Source organism: Acanthochromis polyacanthus, chromosome 8 (assembly GCF_021347895.1).
Source record: "Acanthochromis polyacanthus isolate Apoly-LR-REF ecotype Palm Island chromosome 8, KAUST_Apoly_ChrSc, whole genome shotgun sequence".
Taxonomy (NCBI): domain Eukaryota; kingdom Metazoa; phylum Chordata; class Actinopteri; family Pomacentridae; genus Acanthochromis; species Acanthochromis polyacanthus.
The window spans coordinates 31134267-31156461 of record NC_067120.1 but is presented as its reverse complement, the minus strand read 5'-3'; the positions used below and the strand labels follow the sequence as shown (position 1 = coordinate 31156461).

Here is a 22195-nt window from a genome sequence, read left to right as displayed (position 1 = left end):
AACCTCCACAACAAAGATTGTTTCCACCATCAAAGTTGTGATCTGCTGTAAGATTAAGTCACTGGATATTTGGCTCCACATGATAAAGCTGATGTTACTTAGGCTGCACCCAGTCACTGGGTCGTACATGCATACTAACATCTTCTTGTCTAATGGGGCAATAGTCCTCTGAAAATCTCACTCACAATCAGATTTGGCCTCTTCAAAAACACACGCATGGAGAGGACACTCAAACCTCCTGCTTCAGTTTCTTTTGTTCTGGCTGAACACGTGCAGTCATGCCTGAACACATGGTGTAGGAACCAAATTGAGATTTATGTTGATTTTCGTCCATTTGTTCTTTTACTAATAATGTGGATGTGACTGGGAGAAAGAGAGATAGAATGTGCATGTGTGCCTTTGGGAGAATGTATGGCTATAGGTGTGTTTACCCCCGCCTAGAGGAGACCAGAGAGTCTAACTGCACCTGGCTGAGGAAGCTGAAAGTTGAGCCAAATGGGAAGGCTTAAGAAGTAGCTGCTACAGCATGTGGGCGTGGCTGAGGAAGGCAAATAGTTTTTGACCATGAGGCTGCATCAAGGAACACGGCTTTCTGAAAGAGTCTTTAGTTTAAAGTCTGTAATCCAACAATAAAAGCGATAAATGGTCATTGGGACTGACCGAATAGACGTGTACACCTCATCTTTCATCTGCATGTGTCAAGACTAAATCCACCTCAGCCATCAGTAGTATTCAACCAGCAGACTGATTAGTTTGCTGAAATTGCTACTACACATAGTGAAGGCAGAACGTGACCACACATTGTCTTCGGTGTGCTCGCAACCTATCCCAACGTTGTGAGAGGTAGTTGTTCTGGCACCACTGCTTCAGGGTGGTCACCTCCTGCCTATACTCTGTCTCATTGCTGCAGGTAAACAAACCTGTAACTACTGAGTCATTCTGAAACTTCGCTATCGTGTGTTTAGTCTTTGCTGCCACTCAGTTGTCTAAATTGCATCTCACATAGATGGTTTCACTACCCTGTTCCTGTGGGAGGAGAGGAGCGACTAGGCTTCCATTTGCCTGTGTTCCCTTCATTGACTTTACTTTGTGTATACTGTTTCTATGGTGGGCTCTGCCTCCATATTTGCTGTGTGTTTATTCCATTAAACAAATTCATTTAGAACTATGCAGCATATTGGCACAAAACAGCCTATATTAACCTCTTTAAAATGGAATGTCTAAAGGGACCCAAAACGCCTTGTATTTCAATTTTTTTAAAATTTTAAAACAAAAATCAAACAACCACTCGTTTTTTGTTTTTCAGTACCCGTTTTCAGAGCAGAAAATCCAATTGCCAGAAAAATACACGGACCTTAAAACTTTGCAAATGTTATTTGGGTTTGCCAGATTTTATTTTTCATGTAGATTGCACTTGCTTAAAAATAATCTCAACTGAACCTCAAAAGAGATTAAATCTTGTGCATGAATGAACATCATGTCAATCTGGCCATGATTGGTATGGGATACGAGATGAAATTTCACTTTGATAGTGTGCGTTACAGGTAGCAGGTTTTGGGGTTGAACTTCTTGGTCAGCTGGGACCTTTCTGTGTGGAGTTTGCATGTTCTCACCAGATGCTCTGACTTCTTCTCACAGTCCAAGACAAGCATGGGATGAAAACTGGTGGCTCTAAATTGGCTGTAGGCGGTGGTGTGAGTGTGGATGGTCTTTTCCAGTGTGGTCCTGTGATTTACTGATGAGGTCAGCTAGTGACTGTAAGCTCCAGCTGCCTGGTACCCTCTGCAGGATAAAGTGGGTATAGCCAATGATTTGGTGGATAGTGTGTGTTGGAGAACAGGAAAGACGAGGAAGAGGATGGGGATGCTACTATTCCACACACTGTGACGTTGGAACGGATCAGCTTACACTGTGAGAAAGGACATGATTTGTTGGGCGCAAAGGGGATGTGACTGAAGTATCCTAATGGATTCATTAGGATACTTCATTCCCATAATGACAACTGCTAGCCTAGCCGCGCTAGACCCATGTTCTGAAGGCACAAGGGTCTAGGGCAGGGGTCGGCAACCTTTAACACTCAAAGAGCCATTTCGACCCGTTTCCCACAGAAAAGAAAACACTGGGAGCCGCAAAATCCTTTTGGCATTTAAAATGAAGACAACGCTGCATACATCGTTTTTTTCTTACCTCTATGCCCTTGTTAATCAGTCATGATTACTTAATTACAAAGCCTCTAATTAGATAGATCCATTTTTAATTGTGTCCTTCCACTAATATGTATCTTACTTGGTTAATGTCATTTTTGCTCCTGGACCTCATATGTTACATAATGTTAGCTGGAAATCAATATTTTGCGAATGTCTATTTAACTTGTAAAATCTATTTATCTTAAGCTAATAACTTTTCTCCGGTAAGTCGCTGACCTATTTTTCCAAGACGACACTCCTCTGACTCTGACCTGCTGCCTGGATGTGACATCGAACCGTGTTCTTGCGAGTAACGTGTATTACCCTATCAGAGGTGAGGCAAGATGGCGCCGTAGTGCAGAAGCCCTGTGGTCGGCAGACACAAACTTTCACTTTTTCTCTGAGTTGTAAGGATTTACCCATCAAAACAACCTTGGACTTTTAACACGGTTGTGTGGATGTTATTTTTGGTGACGTGATGACTTCTAAATCACCTAAAAAAGCATCAAAAGAGACCAGCGCCAAACGCCTGCCAACAACTCCAAACAAGAACGACATGAAGAAAATGAAAACCGGTGAGATGGACTTTGCTCCAGAACCTTCTAATACTACCATTCTGATTGCCATCCAAGCCTCTCTCAATTCTCTCATTGAACGGTTTGATAAGCAAGACAATAGGCTTGGTGAAATAAAGAATGTTGTTGATGACCACAGTGAGAGCATTACTTTCATCATGGCGGAGTTAGAAGAGTGCAAAAAGACGGTGAAGGAGATGAAAAGTAATGTGGCGGAGTTAACCCGAGAAAATGACGAGCTGCGTGAAAGAGTCAGAGAATCTGAAAGATATAAAAGAAGATGGAATTTGCGAGTGAACGGGCTCAAAGAAAAAGAGGGTGAAAACACCAGGCAGGATGTTATCAACCTGTTGAGCCGCATTTCACCACAACTGGCGCCGAAGATGGATGAGGCTGTGGATACGGTCCATAGGCTTGGGAGAAGACTTGACCATAAGCCACGTCAAGTCATCATGCAGTTTACCAAGCGTGTCTACCGGGATGAAATATGGAGGGCTTCAAACAAGCACAAGGTGTGTGAGGACTTGAAGATACACTTCGTGGAAGATCTAACCAAAGAAGACAAGCTGGCTCGAGATGCGTTATGGCCAATCGTCGCCAAAGCACGAGGTGAAGGGAAGAAAGCAGGATTCAAGGGTCCCTACGCATATGTGGAAGGAAGAAGGATCACCGCTCCTCCATGAAAACGATGATACTGAACTATGTTACACTCGGGTAAAACTTGAAGATTGACTTATTGTTCTGAAAGTTTGTTGTTCTGCTGGCTGTTAAAAGCCTTTGTTATTCGTATTAGTGTGGTATTGAGCTAATACACGTTTACAGGAGAAAAAGGAAAGAAGGAAAGAGAAAGAAAGGAAAAGGGAAAAGGGGAAGGAAAAGAAAAGGAAAAAAATAATAATAATATTTTTTTTTTTTTTTAACTTATTTTATTTATTTTATTTGTACATGGTGCTTTTGAAAAGCAGTCTTTTATTTTCTTCTTTGAATACAAGAGGTTTACAAGATAGGGTCAAGAGAAAAGCTATTTTCCTATTTTCTAAAGGTCAGAAAGCTCAAATAATCTTTTTTCAAGAAACACACTCGACATCTGCAGATGAGAAATTTTGGAATAACCAATGGGGGGATAAAATTTACTATTCTCATGGTACTTCAAAGTCAGCTGGAGTTGCAATATTGTTAAATAATTACATAGGCTCAGTAAAGTCTATTAAAAAAGATGAACACGGACATTTTATTATAATAGTTATGGAGATTGACAGCACATTTGTAATTATTGCAAATATTTATGGATATAATACTCCTTCTCAAAACAAAGATCTGTTTACTAAAGTAACTGATGTTATATTAGAGCAAAAAAGACTTTACCCCACTGAAGCTATAATTACAGGGGGTGATTTTAATTGTGTGCCAGATGAATGGTTAGATCGATGGCCAAGTAAATACAACCAAAATTATTATAATGCATTAATTCAAACTTTTTGCAATGAATTAAATCTAACTGATATATGGAGGGAAAAATATGGAGACACACAACAGTTTTCATGGTTTAAACCTAATGGTGGTTCCAAATCAAGAATTGATTTATGGTTGGTCAACAATAACTTGTGCCATATCATAGCAAATGTCTCAATGGATACAGCTCCCTTGACAGATCACTCTATTATCACAATGGAAATCAAACCTCAAACATCTCTAAAAAGAAATAAGGGTTATTGGAAATTTAACTCGTTTCTACTGTTAAAGGAGGATTTTTGTAAAACAGTATGTGCATTGATTAGGGAAACTATAAATGATAAAAACCTTGAAACATTCTGTGGAAAATGGGAATTTTTAAAATACAAAATAAGACAATACTCAATTAGATATAGTAAAGATATCGCTCAAAAAAGTAATATCAAAGAAAAAGAACTTGCAACTCAAATAAATGATTTGTGTAACAATTTAAATTCATCAAATGAACAAAAACAAAGCATTTTGGAATTACAAAATCAACTAGACAATCTGTACCAAGTGAAAGCTAAAGGTGCTTTTATAAGATCTAAATCTAAATGGATGGAAGAAGCAGAAAAGAACTCCTCATATTTCTTTAAATTAGAAAAAAGTAGACAAGAAAAAATGTAATAAACTCCTTAATAATAAATGGTAATGAATGCTTTGATTCTAAGTTAATAGCAAAAGAAATATACTCGTTTTATTCTAACTTATATAATTCTTGCTTCTCACCAACAGATTGCGAAGATTTCTTGAATGTAATAAAAAACCATAATGTTCCCAAACTCAAAAATGATTCAATTGAACTTTGTGACTCAAACATATCTTTAGATGAATTAGACAAAGCAGTTAGTAGTTTAAAACTCAATAAATCACCAGGTTGTGATGGCCTGACTTCAAATTTTTATAAACATTTTTGGTCTGAACTACGGGAGTTTCTGCTTGATGTGTTTAGAGAAGCAATTGAAAAAGAAAACCTCCCACCAACAATGAAGCAAGGAGTTATTGTTCTTATTCCAAAACCCGGAAAAGACAGGAGACGTGTCGATAATCTCAGACCTATTACACTCCTAAATAATGACTATAAAATTTTATCTCATATATATGCAGCAAGATTAAAGCGTACTCTTCCTGAGATTATTGACACAACTCAAACAGGTTTTATGAAAAACCGTTCTATACATGATAATATTCGCCTAGTACTTGATCTACTAGACTATGATGAGTTAATTACAGACAATAGTTTAATGTTTTTTTTGGACTTTAAAAAAGCATTCGATAATTTAGAGCATCCCTCCTTAACACAATCTTTAAAGCTTTTTGGTTATGGAATAAAGTTTATTAAAACAATGCAAATATTTTACAAAGAAAGGAATAGTTCAGTGGCATTGACCCTTGGTACTACAAATCGTTTTAACTTAAATAAGGGTATAATTCAGGGCTGTCCTTGTAGTCCTGGGTTATTCATTTTAGCTGCAGAAATGCTAGCTATTCACCTAAAAAATATACAAACTCTGAAAGGGATCAAAGTTTTTGATCGAGAACTGCTTATTAGTCAGTATGCTGACGATACAACTCTTTTTCTTAAAGACCATAGTCAAATTCTCACAGCTTTAAATGCAGTGGAGCAATTTTCCAAAGCTTCAGGTTTATTTCTTAATTTAGATAAGTGTGAACTTTTACCAGTGAAAAGTATTCCCGATACCTCCATACATAATTTCAATATAAAACGACATGTCGAATATTTAGGCATACATATAACTAAAGATTCAAAAGAAAGACATTTAGAAAATTTGGAGAATAAATTGAACAAATGTAAAAGTATTTATAACCTTTGGATGCAAAGAGATCTTACCATTTTTGGACGTATTTTGCTCTCAAAGGTTGATGGAATGTCTAGAATTCTGCACCCCACATACTCACTAGCATTAGAACCATCTTTTATTAAAGCTGTAAATCAACTAAATTTCAACTTTATTTGGAACAACAAAACCCATTACTTGAAAAAAGCTGTTCTGCTCCAGGAATATGAACATGGTGGCCTAAAAGCTATTGATTATGAGTGTATGAATGGTACAATTAAAAATAACTGGTTGAAGTCCTTTTTAAAGAATCCAGATGTTTTTTGGAATACATTTCCAAATAATATTTTTGCTTATTGTGGAGGGTTACAGTTTTTGTTAAAATGCGATTATGATGTTAAAAAACTAAACATCAAGTTGTCAAGATTTCATCAGCAGGTTCTCCTATACTGGAAGATGTTATACAAACATAACTTTACCCCCCATACTACACCGCTTTGGAACAACAGATACATTCTTCGAAGGAACAAATCTCTATTTTACAAAGAGTGGATGGACAGAAATATTTGGTGTATTATGGACTTGCTGGACTCAAATGGAAATATTCTCTCATACAATGACTTTGGGGTGAAATGGAACTTTTGCTGTCATCCAAAACAATTTTTCAATCTTGTAAATGCTATTCCTAAACCATTCCTATCACAAGCCAAAGAAGTAGTTATTCATTCCAATTCAGTACCTAGATTGCCTAATTTTTTTATAGAAGAGATAAACTTTTTGGATAGAAATTGTAACAATAGTTTTATTAGAAAAATACTTACTAATGATTTATATCCCAAACAATATTGTAGAATCCAAGATTTTAGAGAATTTGAATTGATTAAAGTCAAGAAATTAAGAACAGATTATTTAAAATACCCCTTGTTACCAAAATCTAAAGAAATTCATTTTAAACTGATCAATAACATATATCCATCAAGTGAATTTTTAAGACTTAGATTTCAATTTGATAGTAATGAATGTGTCTTTTGTAAAACAGAAATGGAAACTACAAGTCACATTTTTTATGAGTGTGTCTTGGTTAAGGTTTTTTGGTCTCAGATCCAAGAATGGTTGGAGAATAAGAAGGTAACTGTTAAACTATCCTCTCAGGCTGATATTTTATATGGAATGATTCTGGAAAGTAAATTAGATAACTTGTTGATAAATGTAATCCTCATATTGGCAAAACATCATATACATAAGTCTAAATATTTCAAATCCCCTCCCGTATTTAAATGTTTTATAAATGAGTTTAAAGAATATTATAAATCCTTGAAATACATGAAATTGAAAACTGCAATAGAGCTATTAAATCAAATAGAGCATTACAATTTAACTGACCTCTAAACTGACCCTTAAGAAATTTTTTTTTTTTTTTTTTTTTTTCATTGTATCATTGATTGATGTTGGCTTCTACTCAAAGTAGCATATTTTGATTGGTTATGAATGTAATGTTATGCCTTAATGTTTGTAAATGATTACAAATAAACGGAGAAAAGAATAAAAAAAAAAAAAAAAAAAAAAAAAAACATGGACCACAGGACAAAAAAAAAACATGGACCACAGGACATGTCTTCATATGTACAGTCTGTGTACTGGACATCAAACACCAGCAGGAAGAATGAAACTGTTTACGGGGGCGAGTTTTCTAGAGGTCTAATACTAAAAACGCAAACTGGAAAAAAAAAAAAAAAAAAAAAAAGTGTATTACCCTATCATGAGTACTTTTGACTCAAAGACGTGTCTTTCTTGGAGTGGAGCTTTAATATACAGGTTTGCCATTCTTGAGTACAAAACGATGTGAAACTACAGGCGTTGCTTCTCCAGGAGTAAAATTTTAAAAAAGGCATGAAACGTGTGGGAATCAGAAGCTCCGTGTTCTCTTTGCGCTCTCATGCACAGGCACAGCACATCCGGTGGAGTGACACGTCAAAGTAAGAGCGGTAATTTCACAATAAAATTCTCTATATTAAAATGCATTGAAACGCACCTGAAAGGCAGAATAATGTACTTTCCAAAGTTACAGGGAGCCACGACAGAGGGCTGAAAGAGCCGCATGCGGCTCCGGAGCCGCGGGTTGCCGACCCCTGGTCTAGGGCCACTCGACAGGGAGGGAGGCGGGCTAAAAGGTTGTCTTTCAAATCCCTCTGCAGCAATTGGGTAGGTATACAACCAATCAGTGCAACGAATAGGCTGACGGAGTTCCGAGAGCGCCGGCGGATTGTGGCTAAGTCCCATTAGCTTCCCAACCAGCGGAGCCAACTGCTATGTTAAGGATTTGCCATATCCCGTCGGCATAAGTCCAAATACGTCTTTCTTCTCAATGAAACACTTCAGTGCCGTCCTTTGTTTATCTTTCAAGTTGAATTTTAGCTTCAAATCTTTAAGGGCTGTGGCCAAAGCCGAGTCGAAAGATAACTGTTTATTGTGCGCCGGTTGTTTCTGTCAGAATCGTCGCGCCTCTGTCGTCACTTAGTTACGCCCGCCTTCTGACTCTACACTTCATGGTGATTTTAGGAGAATCCAGCCTCGAGCCTTATGGAGGGTAACTAGACCCACCCTGGCAGAGAATTAAATTCGTTGCCGTGGGTTGTCTAGCGCGGCTAGGCTAGACAACTGCGCCTTCATATGGAATTCAATTAGATTATGAGACGGATCTAAAAACTGCTAAAAAAAGAGGAAAAAAATGGATACAAAGAAATTAACTGAGTGATAAGTATAATTATTGTGCAGAAACGAAAAGTCAGTTGTTGTAAGGAAACCAAAACTTTTGCTTACTGCTCTGAAATAACAAAGAGAACGCAAAATTATGACACAACTCAATTAACTTTTAATAGTTATTAACAAGTATAGGTTTGGATTTACACTCTATTCATCATTTTGTTTTTGTATGCTTTATGTAGTTTTGTACATATTCTGTGCGTGCAAGGCAAAGATAAACATGACAGTAGAAAATAAACTCGCCTCCAGGAAAAGACATAGGCCCAGACCACCGACCACCCAGAGAGATGAACTAAGGCCTGCTCTTGCAAAAATACACACCATTCTCTGCAACCAACCTGAGAATTTGATAGACTGGATATTCAAGTTCTTCTGTTCATCTCGCACACTATCTGATAAGGTCCTTCTATGATATAATTACATACATAGTTGTCTAATGGAACGACTGTCCTGAATTGATTTCACTGTCACATAGTCCCACAGAAATATGCAAAAACATGAAGAGCACGTATCAGGCTGAAGATTCTGCAATGTGCCAACAAGGTAAAAAGATATCCATAAACTGAAAACCTTCCCATATAGATGGTATGATAGGACTCTATGAACATTGAACAAGAAATGCATCTTCATTGTAACATTTTTAGAAATTTCTGGAAATATAATTGATTGTTTCCAAGATGTTGTTCTACTTCTCTGTAGTAAGAATATAAAGCAAGGGAATTGTGCTCAATTTTTTATATGTAAAAATAATAAACTGACAAGTGGATTTATTGACCTGATGAGCAATTCCCATACGCTGCTGAAGTAATTAAAAATAATATTATTTCAATGAGCACCGTCTTTCTTTTCCTGATATTTATAAATTACACTGACATTTACTGAAAAGAAATAAGGAAAATTAATTACTAGACATTTGTTAAACTGCTGGAATTCATTTGTATTAGTAAGTAGTTGCATTATTCAACAAAATTGAGTCACTTAGATATCAAATCCTTCAGATTGTGTAACCTCTCAGCCATTTCAAGATTTCAGAGTTGACAAGTAGAGTATTTCCCCATATAAAAGACTATACTGAAAGGAAAACGAAAGGGAATCCACCTGTGATTTCTGACACACAAGTTAGAAAACCTGTGATCACTGAAATAAATTTAGCACACCTGTGATTTCCAATTAGCATTGGTGCATGAACATGATTATAAAACCCCCTGTGAACACCAGAACTTTCTTAACCGTGGACTGTGAGTGCATCATGTCATGTATACATCTCCAATTTGTGGAAGAACTGAAAAATCTAAGACTTCACAATGATGGAAAAGAAACCAAGAAGATTGGTAACCAACTAAAAATCAGTCAAAACACAGTTGTAGTAGTAATCAGGTGTATAATGAGTCATAGCAACCCTTATCAAAGCCACAGTGGTTACCATTTGCACAACCAAGCTATGAAAACCAAATAGACAAGTGCTATAGACTCGGTGGTTATCAATGGCAATCAGTTTCTTTGACAGCCTAGACAGTGTAAAGAACATTGCATGTTCTCAAACACCTGGTCTGCTCTTTAGCAAAAAAATTGAAAGATTAGACTTTGTTAAAGAATGTGGAAGGAAATTTGGTGTATATTGAAAGAAATATGTTTGGTCAGATCAAGATGAACTTGTTCTGCTACAATGGGGTCCAGCATGCCTTGTGTCACTCTGGCCAGTACTATGACAGTGAATGCACTGTCCTGACAGTGAAGCACGGAGGTGGGAGTGTGATTATAAGAGGGTACATGAGGGCAAAAGAAATGGAGAGCTTCACAGTTACAGATGAACCATGAAAGCCTGTGGATAGACCATAAATACTGGCTGACAAGATGACCTTAAGTCTCCAGAATCTTGGCAAAGGAGGAATATTTGTTTCATTTATTGTATTTTTAAGGATTCTGCCAATATCACACGAGAGTTTCAACAGAAGAAAAAAGTGACAACTATTATCTGGCCAAGTTTGTTGCCTGACTTGAGTCCAATAAAACCCCTCTGTGGTGTTTTAAAGAAAAAGGTAGTGACACACAACCAGTTGCAAGAAAACCAATGAAAAAAACAAAATTTGACCATCTCTCCAGAGATTTCTTAAATCCTCCAAACTGAGACGGAATTGAGTCTATTATGTTGTATCTGTTATGTTATAAAAAATAAAGGTGTTCACACAAAGTCCATTTATCCATCCATTATCTAGTCACTGCTTAATCCTCATTAGGGTCGCAGTGGGGTTGGAATCTGACTGAGCTGACTTTGGGTGAAGGCAGGGGACACCATGGCCACGTCACCAGTCTGTCACAGCGCTACATATAGAGACACACAATCACACTCACATTCACAGCTATGGACAATTTAGAATCACCAATTAACCTCAGCATGTTTTTGGACTGTGGGAGGAAGCCGGAGAACCCAGAGAAAACCCACACATGCACAGGGAGAACATGCAAACTCCATGCAGAAAGATCCCAGGAGGGCTGGGATGCAAACCGGGGATCTCCTAGCTGCAAGGCGAAAGTGCTCACCACCAATCCACTGTGCAGCCCTTATTCATACAAAGCACTAAAGAAAATTTTTAAAATGAATCTCAGTAATCACATGTGTACTGTGCTGAAATCTATGGAGTTTCTACTGAGGGTATATTTGATATAATTAAAAATAACCCTCCCTCTTCCTTTTGAACAAATGCAATGCTGTAAGGTGATACAATTTTAAATCATTCAACATTTAGAGGTTATTCACTGAGGTGTACTTACTTATTTGTATGTTGCAAAATAATTAATTGCTCAACATGTTCCAAAACAGATGAGTGTGACTGACTTGAAGGTATTTAAGGAGGCTTTCTCCGTCAACATTGTGATCTTCCAGAAAGGGGGGGGAAAAAATCAAGAATGCAAGATGAAAAGATACAAACTCTGATGTAATAGAAATTCTAGCCTTAAACTCAATCACAGGTCTTGAAATCCCATTTCAAATCAAAAGGACATGTTTGAGTAGGTGATAAAAATGTGTGCTTGACGTGTGTTGTTAAAGTACACTTGTCATTGTGCTGTTCATAAGTCATCCTGTCATGGAAAAACGTTTTCAAAACCACCCAGCTGATGCTCATGTCAGTTTACTCGCTGAAGGCGGAGTCTCTGATTAGGGAGAAACATTGCTAATATTTAGCTAGTGAGAAAACTTTCATAGCAAACGTACCAGATTTACTATCCCTCTGCTCCTACTCTTTCCATTAGAGACATTTTATTGGTATTAATGCAAATTATGTCAGAATTTGATAATTTGCAGAAGTAACGTAAATCTTTTCTTTTGCCTAATGAATTGACGTCCAATAATATTCTGAGTAACTGTTTTTAGATAAACTGAAACTGGGAAAACCAGCTTTAACAGAATAGAGGGATAGGACTGAGTCATGTGGTTTCTTTGGCAGACATGAAGGAAAATGTGTAGAATGGCGTATTGTTGCAGTCTTTGACCATGTCGTGGCTGGTTCCTTCCACTTCTTTCGCACTGCGCCACCTTAACTGAGCTCTGTTTCTTCACTGGCTCGTTTCAAACACTCTGCAGCCACAGCGCTAATTCACTGCAGCTACTGATTCTGTTGTCTTCATTTGGAATTTACTTCATATTCAGGTGGCACAGTGCAAAAGAAGACAGAGGAGCGCACCACACCACAGTCCCCCTGAAATGTGCATGCTCAAGATATGCTGCAATAGTGTTATGTGGATCAAGTCAAGCCGCTTTGTTTGCTTCCTTAACACCAAAATGTTTTCCCGTACACACACAAAATAGACAGCATTAGGGGATATGCACAGAATTTGAAAAAAAAGGCATTGAATTAGACGCACATACTCCATGTTTAAACTCATGTTCGCTGTGTCCCATTACAAGCTCGTACTAACAAGTAGTCTTAAATATGTGTTCCGATTGAATGCAGAAGGATTTTTGGAGGTGACATAGTTGCATACTGCTCAACGCAAACACACAGTAAGGGGAAAAATAGTGAGTCCCTAGCAAAATGACAGGATGAAGTTAATGGCCATTTTTTGACAGTTAGGGTTATTTGCTTTTTAGGGAAAATAAGCACAAAAAAGCTGTCAAATTCATACAAATATTGCAAGCCTCACACACTCTAAATCAGAATGGTCCCTCCTTATCAACTCAGAAATAATAATAAAAAAAATGTATTACTTAAAACTGTACACAAGCTAACAGACAATAAAAAAACATACCAATTATGTGTGCTGTGTATTTAGTTCTCAGACAAAGAGAACACCCTGACATGAGAGCAGTCATCCACATGAAAGCAGAACATTCACGCTACTCTTTGACCTCAGACCATCCCAGTCCAGCGGTGTGTCACAGATCCTCCCCTCCTGTCTCTGCCAGGTGCGCTTTTTCTCCCTCGGTAAGTTGGTCTCTGTGTGTTATTCAGACGGCGGGGGCTCAGTTCTTTGGTCTGGTGGCTCTTTCCTCATCGTGTAATCTTTAGCGACGGCTTCTCCTCTCTCCTGTGTGCTGGTTCTCATATCCATACTAGGTTGCAGTGTGCCGGAGCTCCTCTGGTGGGACAGAGGACTCACTTGGGAGATATCTGAGGATGCAGGCGCAACTGGGATTGTGCTGGGGGACTTTTTTGGGGGGCGTGGGGAGATCGGGCATTTTTCTAGAGCTTGGGGCAATGCTGTGACTATGCTTGGGCTCTTTTTCTGGGATGTGGGGGTGGTAGGGGACTTTTCCAGGGTATGGGTTCGTGCTGGAGGACTCTCACGGTCACACAGAGCTTTATCAAACGCTGCTGCGTGACTGCAAGGTTGCAGTGCTGCTGCTTCTTGCTGACCTTCTTGTTGAGCTTGAGCTGTAGAGGAGGGACAACCTGAGGCTGGACCTTCTTCTTTTCCTGGAAGATGGTGCTTGGTTTCAGATGTACCTCCACAGCAGGTTCTTCCTCTCTCTGCCTCGAGCTCCTCCTTCTGGACAGTGTGCTTCTTTTCATCATCATCCGTCTGTTTCCTTTTGTCACTGGCTGTGTGGATGAAGGGCAGACAGACACATAAATAACTGGAAAGTAAGAAAAACAAAGAATCAGAAAACAAGAAAAAACTAAGTTATTGGTAATAAAGACGTCTCTCACTGTGTGTACTTTGTGCTTCCTCACCACTGGATGGATCTTCAGTGCAGGAGGGCAGGTCCCATTTGTTGCCCCGGAAACGGATGGGTGACCTCTGTAACACCGCCTTCAGCTCTGACAAAGTTAGAATGCAGAGGGGCTTGAGTCTTAGCAAGGAGGTAATCTCCAACTATCACCATGTGTGAAAAACAGACACTATCTAAAGGTACAATAATCAGCAAAATCAGATTAATAAACATGTCTTAACTTTAATATGATGCTGAACCTCTACTAGCTGATAATCTAAGAGCAACAAGTTCTGTTGAGATGCTGCAAACAAATTTAATCTTTCACAATTTTTACTGGTTGGGAAAGAAAGTACTGATTTATTTTTTCTATCTGAGAATTACTAGCCATGTTAAATATACAGTTTAATACATGTGAGTGTTTTCCTTTCAAAGACTCATTTAATTAAAAGTCATAATTCTTACACAATTTTTATATTTATGACTTCTCATGCAGCAGCTGTTGCTTTCACTCTTTACAGCACTTATTTTTCATGCTTTCATGCCTCACCTTGTGTGATGGACAGAGCATCCTCGTGGACAGACACAGCTCTGCGTTGTGGAATGGACTTAATGTGCTGGCGTGGCTTCGGTAGACTTTCTGAAAGTATTCAAATACACACACACACACACATACACACACACACAGAGCTATAAATCTGTTTTTTAGATCTTCAGCAAAGATGGTGAATATTACATTTAAACCTTACCAACAGGAATTTTACATTTAAATACAAAAGGTGCAATATAAATCTTTGTCGTTGTCAATAGATCAATCTGCAAAAACAAGTAAACAAGAGACACAGACAAACATGGAGGAAATACTAAAAAGGTGAATAATATATATTTTCAGATCATATAACATATACAATTATTAGCTGGGTTTCCATTACAGTTTTCACAAAATAAAAGCGATATTTCTAAAATTTCGACAAAGTATATTTGTACTTTGGACGTGTTTCCATTGAAGGTTGTTCTGGGCAGAAGCATCGTAACTGTCGTAAAATATCATCCCGCGAGATTTCACTGCAGGAAGATGGACGCCCAAAATCAAAACCAAAACCCTCATTTCCGCTTCTATCTCCTTCTAACACTCTGCATTCCTCTGCTGTTTGCTGTCTAGTATGGCAGTGATGTTTTTCTCAAGAATAATGGCAAGAAAAGTCTCGGTCTCCTCTTCTGTCGCGCCATGTTTACTCCGAGAGAACTGGTCATGTGACCAGGTACGTCACGTCCGGTGACGTATAATTGCGGAAAAAGTGTTTCCATTGCGCTTTTGCGATATTTTTCAATATCGAAACGTCTGAAAAACCACCTCATGAGAGCGTAAAAGCTTTTTAGTGATATTTTAGTCCTTTTTCGAAATTCAGGTGTTTCCATGACCAGTTTTTTATTGTGCTATTTACATTTTGCGCATATTTAAGGGTAATGGAAACGCAGCTATTGTCATGTAATACCAGTCAAAAGTTTGGACACACCTTCTCATTCCATGGTTTTTATTCATTTTAATTTTGTACACTTTATATTAATACTTAAGACATCAAAACTATGAAAGAACACGTGGAATTATGTTGTAAACAAAATGTGTTAGATCAGAATACATTTAATGAGAGAATCTGAGCATTTGTTGGCCCTTTTGCCTTCACTCTGCGGTCCATCTCATGCCAAACCATCTGGATTGGGTTTAGGTCAGGTGACTGTGGAGACCAGGTCATCTGACGCAGCACTCCATCACTCTCCTTCTTGGTCAAATAGCCGTTACACAACCCGGAGGTGTGTTTGGGGTCATTGTCCTGTTGAAAATTAAACGATGGTCCAACTAAACCAGGTGGGATGGCATGCTGTGGTAGCCATGCTGGTTTAGTGTGCCTTCAATTTTGAATAAATCCCCAACAATGTCACAAGGAAAGCACAGATTTCCAATGGTCTAATGTCCATTTCTTGTGTTTCTTGGCCCAAACAATTCTCCTCGTCTTATTGTTCATCCTCAGTAGTGGTTTCTTTGCAGCAATTCAACCATAAAGACCTGATTCACATGGTCTCCCATGAACAGTTGATGTAGAGATGTGTCTGCTACTTGAACTCTATGAAGAATTTATCTGGACTCTAATCTGAGGTGCTGCTAACTTGTGGTTTGTAAGGCTGGTGACTCACATGAACTTATCCTTAGCAGCAGAGGTGACTCTTGGTCTTCCTTTCCTGAGGCGGTCCTCATGTGAACCAGTTTAGTTGTAGCGATTGATTTGATTTTTGCGACTGCACTTGAGGATACATTCAAAGTTCTTGATTTTTTTCCAAATGGACTAACCTTCATGTCTAAAAGTAATGATGGACCGTCGTTTCTTCTTACTGACTTGAGTGATTCTTGCCCTACTATGGACTACAACAGCAGTCAAATAGGCCTATCCTCTGGTACTAACCCTACCTCTGCGTAACACAACTGATGTTTTCAACACATTAAGAAGGCAAGAAATTCCACATATAGACTCTTCACAAGGCACACCTGTTAATTCAAAACCATTTCAGGTGACTACCTCATGAAGCTGACAGAGAATGCCAAGAGTGTAAAGCTGTAAAGCAAAAGAGAACAACTCTAAAGAATCGAAAGTGCAAAACACTCTGGTTCTTTAACATTTTTTTTGTTTACAGCATAATTTCATGTGTTCTTGCATAGCTTTTATGTAGTCAGCATTAATTTACAATGTAGAAAATAATTAAAATGAATAAAAAAAACATTGAATGAGATGTGTCCAAACTTTTGACTGGTACTGTACGTTAAGTGTTAATGTAAATGTAACCAAACTAAACTCAATGCAACCCTAATAACTAAAATAGAAATCTACCCATTCTTACACTGTGTTTATTCTTGTGGTTTCAGTCATTTCACTGCATTTCAAACCTTGATTCCTGTGACCCTGAAGACTCACATGCTGCCCCTACATGACTCACATCTGACTGTCATGACAGGCCTGGGTTGTGCTCTTGATTGACAGTTGCAGACACCACAGATGTGTAGCAGCTGTTATTATGCTGCTTTCTAGCTTAGAAAGCAGTATATATGCTGCCCTACTGCACATGTGTGCTGACATTTTTATATTCCATGCATGCACGCTACAGAAAACCGTCTGCACTACTGCCCATTTAACGTTGTCACTATGCAGCTAATTGTTGATGTCTTGTGCAGATGACATATTCATATTATGCAGCCATGGGGCTCTGCTACCACTTTTGTCATCAGTGCAATTCCATACAGACCACTATACAGGCCAAAATCTGTGTTCTTGCAGACAATCTATATGGTGACTACAAGGGCAGCTGTGCCTCTGCTCAGCGGTAGTGTGCATGTGGGGAATATGAAAATGCTTCTCTACTGTGCATGTATACAATAGTCCCCAAAGTAGATACCTGTAAACTAGAAAAGTAGGACAGTAACAACCACACATCCACGGTGTCTGCAGCTGTCCGTGTGCATGTCGGCAAGTCTGTGCAAACAAGGCATGATACAGCCATTAGATGAAGACTCAGCAGTGTTGAATGCATTGGGCATGGGGAGGGCACAGACTACCATGAGTCAACAGCCATCTCTTAGCTGACAGGTGGACATTGTCTCTCACATATCTACCATGTAACACACTGACTGGTCAACACCTGGTTTCTCAAGAAATCTCCTAGTCTTGTATCAGACCCATTGAAATTTGGATGAGATACTTGTGATAAGACCAGTCAGACATACCATCAGTCACTGATTGTGCTTTCTCGGCTCGGGCCTGTGCACTTGGACCCCTCCATTGAGATGGGGCTGAAGGAAGAAGCTCTTTCCTGGGGGATATGGTGGGAGCTGCACCCCGAGGACCCTCCAGACTTCCATTCTAGAAATGCAGATCATAAATTACAATTACAGTAAGAGTCTCTCAGAAAAGAATGTAAGTCTGTAATGTGCACTGAAGAAGGAAACAAGATTTTATGTGGTTTCTATCCCAGCCAGGCAATATGCACCTACACTATGTAATGGGTAATGGGTTTGAGTGTGATTTTATTATGTAATCTTTGGTCATTGATATAAATGTGCTGTACAAAATATCTGCACCAAGGCGTGTCTAGGAAACTGAAGACTGACTGTAAGTGATTAGACTTAAAGATTTTGTGATAAAACTTTAGAGCAAAGTGAAACTGGTTCTAAATCTGTCTGCAGCTCCTTCAAAAAATATTACAAATAAAAATTTAGACTTTAATCATTAAGCTAACTGTTAATCAAAAAAAAAAACTGTCAAAGTGGGGTGGAACAGAGTGTTCTACTCTGTGCACCAATGAGATGCAGATAACTGTACTGCAGCTGAGTATTTTAATGGTGCATTTTCCAGCTTTAAGCATCACCTTTGAAGTAACACACACAAAAGATGAGAAAAGAACAGCTAAAAATGTCTGTCTGTGTAGTCAATAGTTGCGAACAATGTAATAAAAAAGAAAAACATAAGAAAATGTCAGCACTCAACCTACATGTGAAGCAGCAGATGCTGAGATATGAATTTAGCCCACATAGATACAACTCATACTAACCTTGATTGTGTTTTTAGTATGCCCATGAATATATTAATATAATATGTTAATTATTATTAACCATTATTTATCCGAGCCCAAGCTAAGAAAAACAAACAGCATCACACTGCCATGTTTCATCATTACTTTAAACCTAAAAGCACATTTTTCTTTCTTTCTTTCTTTCTTATTCTGACCTTATACTGTCAATATACACTCCTTTGCATTATGTGCTTTATTTCAGTGCTGAATTGCATTTTGCTGTACTGTAATATTCTTATGTTGTGATAATATCACAGAGTGTCCATTTCTTGCCTGTACTGCTTTTTTGTGTCTGAAAGTACACTTGAGTTCTTCTCACATGTTTGGAAATTTGAAACTTTCTTCTAACCGTTGGCATCCTTTTAAAACAAATGTTTGTGGTTAATATTAAACAAGGACTGAGAGCACAGCTTTGCCACTGGGTGTATAGTCTTACTTTTGCATTATCTTCGTAGCAACAATGAAGAACTTTTTGGACTGAATGCTGCATCACCTGTGCTGTAGTCTCCGATGGCCGACCATCGTGAGTGTGTGCTCTGAGCAGGGCTTGCTCTGTTGAGCTGCTGGTAGGAGGAGCAGAAGAAGGACGAGCACCTCCTTCTACAGGAACAGCTGGTGTGGGGAGGTGAGGTTTGGCTGCGATGGCAGGCTTTGATGATGGCAGGGGGACCATAGGGCGCTCAGGGATGGCGGGCTTTGTTAAAAGGAGAGGCTCTGGTCGAATGGGGTCCAGTGCTGTCATAGGATGCCGGGGGTCAGCTGGAAACAGAGGGTGACAGTGACAGTTAATCACTAGTAGACATGCTGAATGCTGCGGTTAGATTAACCAGTGACTCCAGGTTTAACAGAAGTTGGCAGACAGATGTAAGCTAAACAGAGAAAGCATGGCATTGTAGTAGAGACCCTACTGTGTCATGTTGTCACAATAAATGGCACATAAATGTTGCCATTTGATGAACTGCACCAGAGTTAGCTTTAAGCTAACTTCCATCTACAGTCCCTTGGTTTGTGTGCGTTCTAGTTTTTGAAGAACAATGCAGTTTTATAGCCCAAGTTCCAGTATATCAGGCAGTGGATAAGCACACCATACCTGCTGCTATGATCGACTCATTGCTGCTCCGGCTTTGCACATGGTCATATTATTCCTTTTCATGTGTAGAAATGGCGGAAAATAATGTTGATACCTGATGAAGTGGACATGGTTCTGGGCTTCATGTATGTGGCAGGTGGTTCAGGTTTGTCCAGAATAGCTCCTGAGTGACAGAGACAGAATACAGTAGAACAACAGCTGGGCAACTTTAATGCAAGCTCCGAGCATGGAATGAATAAGACGTGAACACTGGAGCTCATGCCAGTCTAGTCAGTCACATAACTTTACATGTTAGGCCGTCAAACAAAAACTGGTGACAATGACTCAGGTAAGAATCAAACAAGACTGGAAAGACAGATGAAAAGACAAAATTAACCTAATTTCATCCATTAGCATCACAGTTTCAGGAACGTTTGAAAAAGTAGGATCGATAACTGTGGAAAGGTCCCGTTAAGCAAGAAACCTAGAAAGATACGATACAAAACATGCAGAAGAAGCTCAAAGTGTCGTCATCAACGATTAGGACATGATCAGAGAAAGTTTACTCTATACAGGGTTAATTTTAATCCTAAATCTTGGATAAATGCTAAAGAAATGAATTTAGGCAACACTTAGTACATGTGAAATCACTAATTATTTGGCCAGTTTAATTTTTCCTCACAGCTCAAAGAACAGTAAACTTCAATACAATATCATGTTTAACTATATGAAATTTAAAGTTTAATAGCTTTATTATGCAGCTGTTAGATATAATCAGCTGCACTGATCGGTAAAATAAATATAATAGGCACATTTAACAGTTTTCTACCAGCATTCCCGCTTTGTATCATTTGCACTAGCAGCTTTTTACCATCATACATTTTTATATTCCTCATTTTTCTCCATTTCAACAGCCCGTTAACTGAAGCAGCTGGTCACGAGTGTTTAATTTTGTGCAGAAGAGTCAAACGATGTGTTAAACGCCTCCTTTTATGTAATATTTTCAAACTTTTCAAATTCTCTGTAACTTATATTTAGCCTGACAGGTGTTACCTGGCAGTCAATGTTCATTGTGGGCTGATGTTGAAATTTCATTTTAAAGCCTTTATCGGCCCACACCAGTGACATACTCACATCATTGTGCAGGCCTAAAAAGTATTCATGTGGCAACCATAGAAGTCTTGAACACAAAAATTCTTACCTTCAGAGTTGGCCTTCCTCAGCTCTTCGTCTTTATTCTACAATGTAGACATTAGCCAATATTAAACTACAACATTTGACCAAAAACACGAAAAGCTGCTTCCTACCTGGCAAAGTATTCACAAGCAGAAGACTTCTGTTGCTGTGATTAATGTTCCATATCACATTGACTGAAGTTATCTCTTTCCAAAGGTGTCACAAATATGTAAACTCAGGTGAAACTACCATATTATATCGCTGGATTACCATGACCACATTCATCTGCATTATCACTGTGTACACTGAGCTTAACAAGACAAGACAAAGACACTGACCATAATACAAAGAATAGATAAAAGGACTAGTTCTGTTTTTTATACAATTTGGCTTTTACATTCATCATCTGTTCCTCCTAGCAGTCTGTTCTCCAAGCTACTTGCATCGCCTGTGACAGCTGATCAGACAGGTAGGAAATAAGCAGCTTACTGAGATTATCTGAACCACTTTATTTGGTGGTAAAACTGAACATGAGTACACCTCAAATATCTCCAATAATTGCTTATTACACAGCAAAAGTCTGAGTATATATTTACGATACACATTTACCGTAAGTACACATTTAATTTGTTTAACCTGCTTATTTCAACTTGTAGGACCGTCTGTGCGCTTATGTTTCTACCTTCTTTTAAGTGATGTTAGTCTGTTCCCCACTATTGAACTGATGGATAGCTAAATTACTGATAGGAATTTTAAACAAAAGTAATTTGAAAAGTTGCAATAAAGAAAAACTATTCTTGAAGGTATGTCCCCCAAATAGCGTTGTCAAAAACATCTAAATCACGACCAATTGCTGACAGATACAAACACACATTAACCCACACCAACTGTACCTGGCACATCTTGGTTTCGGCAGGTGAAGTTTTGGCCACGCCCATTCTGTGCAGCATCACCTGAAGCCTCTGTTCAAAACTAGATGTGCTCTCAGATGCATGTTTCTGGAAGACAGTACATAGACATTGAGAACAGTAAATGTGAATGTTCAGCGGAGAGTTGTATTTTCATTTGTTTTTATTCTGTTTTGTTTAAATTTACTTTGTTTAAATTTAGAATAGTATAGTTTTTTGTTATTAGTTTTAGTATGTTTTTATTATCATATGGAAAATATTATTCAGGGGCAAGATAGGAGAAGTCATCAACAGGTATTACAATAGAAACACAACACTTTGTAAAGGCTGTTGTCTCACAGTCATGAAGACATCCAAGTTTTAAGAAACATATGAAGCAGTGCCTGTTCATTTGTGTATAGACAAAGTTAAACCAGAAGAAAGAATCAAACTACAAACAGATTGTCAGTTCACTGC

At 38.4% G+C, this 22195-nt stretch overlaps 1 protein-coding gene across 1 annotated transcript in view; it reads right to left on the bottom strand.

Annotated features, from left to right (window-relative positions):
* Positions 1 to 8903: 8903 nt before the first annotated feature.
* The window catches only part of carmil2 (capping protein regulator and myosin 1 linker 2), a 66677-nt gene continuing 53385 nt past the window's right edge, over positions 8904 to 22195 (bottom strand). The window contains exons 26-33 of the mRNA XM_051952162.1: positions 21725 to 21829; positions 20857 to 20893; positions 19771 to 19839; positions 19080 to 19345; positions 17742 to 17877; positions 14520 to 14609; positions 13968 to 14078; positions 8904 to 13859 (exon numbers count right to left, since the gene is read on the bottom strand). Of these exons, the coding sequence (XP_051808122.1) occupies positions 13261 to 13859; positions 13968 to 14078; positions 14520 to 14609; positions 17742 to 17877; positions 19080 to 19345; positions 19771 to 19839; positions 20857 to 20893; positions 21725 to 21829 (1413 nt within the window). The 3' untranslated portion in view covers positions 8904 to 13260. The remainder of the gene's footprint in view (positions 13860 to 13967; positions 14079 to 14519; positions 14610 to 17741; positions 17878 to 19079; positions 19346 to 19770; positions 19840 to 20856; positions 20894 to 21724; positions 21830 to 22195) is intronic.